The 8,635-nt window shown below is 54.0% G+C and overlaps 1 protein-coding gene across 1 annotated transcript in view; it reads right to left on the reverse strand.

The window, feature by feature from the left end:
- Positions 1–8,635, reverse strand: part of TMEM43 (transmembrane protein 43) — a 21,199-nt gene that overhangs the window by 5,949 nt on the left and 6,615 nt on the right. Inside the window, exons 2-7 of the mRNA XM_010862524.1 lie at positions 3,737–3,886; positions 2,695–2,829; positions 2,058–2,152; positions 1,643–1,692; positions 1,353–1,422; positions 575–666 (exon numbers count right to left, since the gene is read on the reverse strand). Of these exons, the coding sequence (XP_010860826.1) occupies positions 575–666; positions 1,353–1,422; positions 1,643–1,692; positions 2,058–2,152; positions 2,695–2,829; positions 3,737–3,886 (592 nt within the window). The remainder of the gene's footprint in view (positions 1–574; positions 667–1,352; positions 1,423–1,642; positions 1,693–2,057; positions 2,153–2,694; positions 2,830–3,736; positions 3,887–8,635) is intronic.

Below are 8,635 nucleotides of genomic sequence, written 5' to 3' on the forward strand. Positions count from 1 at the left end.
GGCCTGCCTGCCATGGCTGCCACCGACTGGGGGCCAGAGCACACCACCGACAGGCCAGGCCCTGCTCACGCGGTCTCTGCCCTGCCCCTCGACGCATTGGCCCCAGGGGTCCTCTCTCTCTCGTCAGGTCTGGCCCGGGGGCGGGCCCCAGGAGTGTCGGTGGCAGTCTCACAACCACACTGACCCCTGCAAGCCCCTCTCTGTGGGAGGCCCTCTGGGGTCTGGCTCAGGGCCGGGGGCCCGTGGGGCTCAGGAGTGGAGGCGGGGCCTTGTGTGCGCTGCCCTCCAGGGCTGCCTGAGGAGGGGCTCTCAGCCCCGCCTGCTCAGCCCGGCAAGGACCCACACCTGGCAGCTGCTCCCTGAACAGGTTTCGGGGGGTTCCACACAGACCCCCCTTCCTGGGGACAGACCTGCCCTTTGGCCCCAGCCCAAAAGTATGACGCTGGAGAAGTGCTGGCCGACCCCTGCCCAGGGCAACGGGAGACCCCTTTAACCACCCAAGGAATGAGTGCAGGGCCCCGGCTCCTAGGAGGCGACCGGGTAGAAGTGCAGGGTTCTGGGTCCACGGTGGCTCATCTAATGGCCCTAGACTTACCCGCCGAGAGGAAAAACCTGCCGATCTGGACAAAGGGGGCTGTTGCGGTGAACGACTCCACGGCCATCGCGCTGGGGAGACAGGGGGAGCTGTTGGCGATGTGGGGTGCCAGGGGAGCTGCCTGGGTCCCCGGGGAGGTGCTGGGCAGGGTCCGCACCCAGGGGGCTCCTGCCAGCCCAGCCCAGCCCGGCCCCGCAGTCTTGTCTTTCCCCGACCCCATCCCCTGCCGAGGAAGGGCAGCTTCCGCTGGCTTCCCGTCGCCCAGAGCTTCTTACGATCTTGCCTGGACCCCTGCCAGCCTGTTCCACCCTGCCCCCCAGCCGTCAGACGGCCCTGCCATGGACTTCACACCCTCCCCTCCAGACCCTTCCCTCCAGCATCCAAGCCTCACTGGGAACGTTCAAGGCCCTTCCTGGCCTTGCCCAGCTCATCACAGCACACAGACCACACGGGGCCTGTCCAGTGTCACGCCCGTCTCAACACCCTGACCCCTGCCCCTGAGCTAACTGTCCTCAGCCAGATCCCTGAACGAGGGTGTCAAATGCAGCCGCTCCTGAAAGCCCTGGGGACAGTCTCCCCACACCCACCACTGACCACCCCTAGGGCCAGGGGCGTCAGGCCCCGCTCTGCTCACAGTGCCGGAGCGGGCCTCTGAACCCTAGCCCACGTTTCATCAGCCCGCGAGACAGAAGTAACTCAGCCCCATGACTCAGATGAGGACGCTGAGGCTGGGAACCTGCCAGGGGCTGGTTCTCACCTGGGGTTTTTGTGGCCAATCTCTCGGTCAAAGTTTCTGCTGTTGACGATCTCCGACCTCCATTCTGTGTCTGTTTTGAGCAGAGAGAACATGCGGAAACCACGGTAAGCCTCAGGTTTGAGGCCCGCCGGCCCCACGTCCTCTCATCCAAGCCCGGGACCACCTGGCAGCTCCTGGAGCCTCACTGGATAGACGGGGGAGCAGGGCTCCGAGGACCAGCATGCGGGGAGCCTGATGCTGGCTAAGGAAAGACACAGGCTGCGGGGAGCAGGGAGGGGCCCGTGACTCACTGTAGGAGTACTTCCTCTCCGTCTTCACCTGCCCGTCCTCCGTGTACTCCCTGCAGGGAAAACACAGGCGCCCGAGTCAGCCCGCCACCCCCGAGGCAGCCCCAGCTCTGGGCGTATCCAGCCTGAAGCAGCCTCGGGACTCCCAGGCCAGACTCCCCACACGGCGCAGGCTTGGTCCACACCAGCCCAGACACACGGCGATCCCTGGGAGCTAGCCCAGCCACTTTCTTCCCCCAGGCACTCCGCAGGAGACCCCTGCCGCCTCCAATCGAGACCATGGGCCAGTCTCTGGGGGACAATCTGACGTTCCTCCGAAAGGAAGACTTCCCACGGTAGCCTTCAGCAGTGCCGCAGTGAAGGCCGGCTGCGCATCCCCCTAACCCCGTGCCTCCCGCAGCCCCAGCCGGCCCCTCACCTGGACTCCTCGGTCTCCACCCACTGATACATCTCCACGTGCCGCCGCAGCTTCACGGCCGGGAGGTGGACCCCGTAGTTAGGATCAGACAGGAGCTTCACAGAGGAACAGACCAGGAAGACAAAGGACAAGAACGCTCAGCTCAGGGAGGCCAGGCTGGGGAGAGACAGGCCCAGAGGGCAGGCCAGCCCGGAGAACTCTGCGCTGCTCGTGGGGCGCCAAGCGGAGCCACCGCCCCAAGAGCTGAGCCTGTGACCCAAGCTGCACGCGTGGCTCAGGGTGCGAGCCCGGGGTTGCAGGGCCGGGCAGCGTGAAGGGTCTTCAGACAGCAGACGCTGCCCCAGGCACGCGGGCCCATCATCACTGTTAAAGCGCCTGTGTGTGAGGCTCTGGCCAAGGGCCATCGTGCCAGGACGGGAGACCCTGAATCTGGGCTGACCTGCAGAGCTCACTCGGGTTGTTACAAGGTTTCTCCCCATTTGACAGAGGAAGACTCTGAGACTCTGGAGAGACGGGTCCACAGCCACCGAGTGGTGTAGCGCGACTTACACCAGGAGTCTGTTTCTGAGGCCCAGGCCTCCAGACGACACCCACAAGGTGCCCGAGCCCCCGCGGTCAGTGGGTGCCACCGGCCTACCTTGGACGTCCGCAGGGCCCCGATGACATGCACCAGCCTCCCCTCGTTCTCTGGAGCCACAGTGTGGATGCTGCTGGGAGACACCACCAGCGACAGCCCCTCGGCCAGCGAGGTCGCCGTCTTCAACGCGCGGCCCTGTGCACGCCGGAGAGAGAGGATTTCAGCTGCTGGACGCCTGCTGCCCGGGGCAAGGAGAACCCAGGACGCCCGCTCTCCAGGCCTCCCCGCACCCACGCAGCACCAGCTGCGCCAGGAAGAACAGCGGCTGCCTCTGCCCTGCACCCCTCCATCCATGTGCTTCACTAGGGCTGATGGCACAGCGGTTCAATGTGACCCAGGCCTCACCAACCGCATCCTGTGTTCTCTGGCCCCACAGAGTGGTTCAGAGAGGACTGAGGACACTCAGAAGTCTCCCTGGGCCTTTGGCTAAACTGACTTAGAAACAGAGACGCGTCCTCTTTTCTCTGGGGTTGCTAAGCTGCTGGGATGTGACACAGGAGTCGCCGGGTCACCTTTGCCACCACAGGGGAAGAGCCCGCTGAACAACAGAAAAATGGGCAACAGACGGAGAAACGGAGGCTCCTAGGGGCCCAGCATGAATGCCTGGATCCAGCCATGCCTGAGGCTGAGACTGTCCCCATTTCAGAGTTTAAATAGCTCAGTTGGTAAAGAATCCGCCTGTAAAGCAGGAGACCCTGGTTCAATTCCCAGGTTGGGAAGATCTGCTCGAGAAGGGATAGCTCCCCACTCCAGTATTCTGGCCAGGAGAATCCCATGGACTGTATAGTCCATGGGGCTGCAAAGAGTCAAACACGACTGAGCGATTTCACCTTTCACCTTTTCTTTCACCCCCATTTCAGGTACGTGAATTGATCCATTTCCCCTCCTGCCTATGTTCGTCGTGAAGTGGAGCACAACACAATGAATTGACTGATTCAACCCTCATCCCCATAAAATCTTGACCCTTATTACCATATCCAGCCTCTGCACTGAGATGCTGCAGGGACCCTCACTCTGCACAGAGGGACCCCGAACATCATACCTCATTGGTGAAGATTAAGTAGAAGGAGACCAGGAAGGTCATGAGCCCCACAAACATTCCACCCGAGGTCTCGCTCAGCCGCTCCAAGAAGCCCGGCTGGGACTTGTTTGTGATTCTGACGTGATCTTTCTTGTTACTCGTACTGGAATACTGAAAAACACAAAAAGGAAACTGGTTTTCAAAAAACAAACTGCATTTACACTCAGTCAAATGCACAGACTGAGTGTTCAGTTTTGACAAGTGCAGAGCCGTGTTCGTCAACACACAAAATATGTCTCTCGCCTGAAAGCTCCCCGTGCCCCCTCCCTGCCAGTACCCCGTCTCCCCACCGCCCAGAGGTAACAGCGATCTGAATCTGTATCACTGCGATTTAGTCCTGCCTCTTCCCGAACGCGGTACGAATGGATCGTGACACAGCATGAGCTGCTTCTGTCCAGATTCCCGGACTTGGCCTAACGCTTGGGGCTACCTGTGTCATGGCATCAGGAGTCCGCTCCTTCTTGTGGCTGAGTAGAATTCCACATCTGTCAATTTACTCACCAGTCGATGGATACCTTGGATACTTCAGGTTCCTAGCGATTATGAGCAATGCTTCTGTGAACACTCATTTACAAGCTGGTGACACGTAATTTCTATCTGAGGGCAGGACATGAAAATCTGAACAGAAAACTCTGTGCCGTGTGGGTCTCCCCGCTCCCTAACACGCAGTCTGCATCTGCATCAAAGACGGGGGCGCCTGCTCAACCATAAGGACCTTCTCCCCTTTCTTCTGACGTCTGCAGTGAAACTTCTTAAAAGAGCAGCGTTCTTTCGCAGCTCTGCGAGGGGCCACGGTGACTGACCGCTCGCTTTGTACGCGTGCCTCCCTGGCCTCTGCGTCCCTGGTGAACCATGTGTAAACCATCAGTGTACCCCTTTCGTGTGTGACCCTGTCCCAGCAATGCACACAACTGTGTCTTCACCTTCCAGCAGGTGAGAGTTCTCAGAGCTTCTGGGAGGCTGTGTCCAGGGTTACAATCCTGTTTGGCTCAAATAAAATGCCTTTTTCTTCTTGATTTGATTAACTAAATTTTCATCCACTTTTGATTGGCGTAGTTGGGGGGCTGTCAGACGCATCCACCAGAGGACACTTGGAGTCCACCCCAAACTGGGGCCTGGTACCAGCACGGGCCCCTGGGGCACCACCAGCTTCTCTGTGTTCCTTCGGTGCTTTTGAGAGTTCTCCTGAGTTCTCCTGACACCTGGACATCATCGCTTTAAATCCCACTCTGAGTTTTACTCAAGCTGTTCCTCTTGGGACTTGGAGTCTTAAAAGGGTTACTGGACTGTCTCTTAGGCAGAGACCTGGGATGTGCTTTGGAGTGAACGGGGCTCTCTGGTCTTTCTTAACAGACTGACTTAAATTGGAAAGACTGTTGTATATATGGTGTGAACAAACCGCTGGTGGAATGAGAGATTGAGCCTGCGCAGCTCCACAGTTAAGGGACACTTGCTCCCTCAGCCAGGAGCAGCTCCCAGGCAGCGGAGGACCCAGCAGAAGTGCCTGAGCATCCGTCCCTGAGACGTGCAGCGGCCCCACAGGGCCCACTACAGCCACTAAGTCAGTTCTGCTCGCTGGGCAGCAGTGGCGGCTGGCCACCCGGCACTCCCAGCACCTGCAGCACGCTCAACTGTTGGAGGGAGAAGCCGAGACACAGGAGAGCCAAGCCCACCCCAGGGGAACGTTCCATCACAGGGCCCTCAGAAAGTTGTCGAGATCCTATCTGAACTGGGCTGCCAAAGTAATAACGGGAAACCATCCCTCAAAGGCCGAAAGGCCTCCTGGCTGGCTTCATGACAAAACCAATGCCTGCAAACACATGACTCTTGAATGGCCAGGAGGGAGCTTCTTAGATGTTCCAACACCGTAGAGAAAGCTGGCTTGGTAAAACATCTGTTCCAAATTCAGACCTTGAGGGAACAGAAGCATTCCTAGGAGAAAGCCTGAAGTTATAATCCTTATCATGTTCCTGAAATGTGAACACAGCCCACACTGCCTTGAGTCCACAGTCTTGGCTTAGCATGCCAGGCCTCTCTGTCCTTCAGCATCTCCTGGAGTTTGCCCAAGTTCATCTCCATTGAGTTGGTGATGCCATCTAGACATCTCATTCTCTATCACCCCCTTCTCCTCCCGCCTTCAGTCTTTCCCAGCATCAGGGTCTTTTCCAGTGAGTCAGTTCTTCACATCAGGTGGCCAAAGTACTGGAGTTTCCGTTTCAACATCAGTCCTTCCGATGAGTATTCAGGGTTGATTTCCTTTCGGATTGACTGGTTTCATCTCCTTGCAGTCCAAGGGACTCTCAAAGAGTTTTCTCCAGCACCACATTTCAAAGGCATCAATTCTTCGGCATTCTGCCTTCTTTATGGTCCAACTCTCATATCTGTACATAACTACTAGAAAGACCATAGCTTTGACTAGATGGACCTTTGTCAGCAAAGTGATGTCTTCGCTTTTTAAAACACTGTCTAGGTTTGTCACAGCTTTCCTTCCAAGAAGAAATTGTCTTCTAATTTCATGCTGCAGTCACCATCCACAGTGATTTTAGAGCCCAAGAAGAGGAAATCTGTCACGGCTTCCACCTTTCCTACCCTCTATTTGCCATGAAGTGATGGGACAGATGCCATGATCTTAGTTTCTTTAACACTGAGCTTTCAGTCAGTTTAGTTGCTCAGTCGTGTCAGACTCTTTGCGACCCCGTGAACCGCAGCACGCCAGGCCTTCCTGCCCATCACCAACTCCCGGAGTTTACTCAAACTCATGTCCATTGAGTCGGTGATGCCATCCAGCCATCTCATCCTCTGTCGTCCCCTTCTCCTCCTGCCTTCAATCTTTCCCAGCACCAGGGTCTTTTACAATGAGTCAGTTCTTCGCATTAGGTGGCCAAAGTATTAAGCCAGCTTTTTCACTCTCCTCTTTCACCCTCATCAAAAGGCTCTTTCGTTCCTCTTTGCTTTCTGCCATTAGAGTGGTATCATCTGTGTATCTGAGGTTGTTGATACTTCTCCTGGCAATCTTGATTCCGGCTTGTAACTCATCCAGCCCTCATCCAGTATACCACACGGCATTTTGTGTGGTGTACTCTGTGCCTAAGTTAAATAGGCATGGTACCAGTAAACAGCCTTGTCATACTCCTTTCTCAATTTTGAAGCAGTCAGTTGTTCCATATAAGGTTCTAACTGTTGCTTCTTGAGCTGCGTACAAGTTTCTCAACAGACGAGTAAGCTGGCCTGTTATTCCCATTTTTTTCCAGAGTTTGTCACAGTTTGTTATGATCCACACAGTCAAAGGCTTTAATGTAGTCAATGAAACAGAAGTCGGTGTTTTTCTGGAATTCCCTTGCTTTCTCTATGATCCAATGAATGTTGGCAATTTGATCTCTGGTTCTTCTGCCTTTTCTAAGCTGGTACATCTGGAAGTTCTCAATTCAAGTCCTGCTGAGGCCTGGCTCAGAGGATTCTGAGCACACGCTTACTAGCGTGGGGAGTGAGCGCTGAGCACACGCTTACTAGCGTGGGGAGTGAGCGCTGAGCACACGCTTACTAGCGTGGGGAGTGAGCGCGACCATCCAACAGTCTGAGCATTCTCTAGCACTTTTCTTCTCGGGGACTGGGATGAAGATCGACCTTTTTTCTTCTTTCCAGTTTTAGAGTCTACTTGGCTTAATTAGTAGACTCAAAAGAAAAAAAGGGGGGGTGTGTGTGTGTGAAAACAGATCTTTGTAAAACTCAAGCAGAACAGCTATTTCTGTGTGTATCTGGATATATGTACATCTGTATACACAAGTATGATCCATCTCTAACTTCAGAGGTTACTATCAAAGTTAATGTAAAAGAGTTCTACTTAATTAATTTCAAAGTAAATGTTTACAAATCAAATATTTTACTTAAACTAGCCCAAACTGTCAAAGGATCACATAATCTAGGATTAATCTTTAATGGAAGAAAACAAGTTAAAATTGATGATCTAATTAATACAGACATGGATTTACACTCATCATTAAGTGTAATATTTTAGCTGTACCCAGGTTTCCTGAAAGTTAACATGCTCATGTTATTGTGATTATAAAATGTGTCAACAAGAAAATTAACTTGATATGGTAATATTTTCATAAATAATGAATAAGTTTTGGGGTGAATTCTTTTAAGAATAATTTTGTTTTAGGATATATGTACCCAAAAACAGGGCTTCCCTGGTAGCTCAGTTGGTAAAGAATCCACCTGCAATACAGGAGACCCTGGTTTGATTCCTGAGTTGGGAAGATCCCCTGGAGAAGGGAAAGGCTACTCACTCCAGTATTCTGGCCTGGAGAATTCCATGGAACATATAGTCCATGGGGTCGCAGAGTCAGACACAACCAAGTGACTTTCACTTTCACATGTAAAAACAGTTTCTCCCAGTTTGGGGGGATTTGAAATTTTAGAGTTCTGCTGCTGCTACTGCTGCTAAGTCGCGTCAGTCATGTCCGACTCTGTGGGACCCCACAGACAGCAGCCCACCAGGCTCCGCCGTCCCTGGGATTCTCCAGGCAAGAACACTGGAGTGGGTTGCCATTTCCTTCTCCAATGCATGAAAGTGAAGTCACTCAGTCATGTCTGACTCTTCACGACCCCATGGACTATAGGCTACCAGGCTCCTCTGTCCATGGGATTTTCCAGGCAAGAGTACTGGAGTGGGGTGCCCAAATGATGGAATTCACTGAATGTCTAGATTGTTTTCTTAATAAGAAAATACTGGAAGATTAACTGCTAAATAAGTCTTTAATTACTTACTTTTATGGCAACCCACTCCAGTGTTCTTGCCTGGAAAATCCCATGGACAGAGGAGACTGGCGGGCTACAGCCCATGGGGGAGCAAAGGGA

The sequence above is a fragment of the Bison bison genome, unplaced genomic scaffold, assembly GCF_000754665.1.
Source record: "Bison bison bison isolate TAMUID 2011002044 unplaced genomic scaffold, Bison_UMD1.0 scf7180017864482, whole genome shotgun sequence".
Classification (NCBI taxonomy): domain Eukaryota; kingdom Metazoa; phylum Chordata; class Mammalia; order Artiodactyla; family Bovidae; genus Bison; species Bison bison.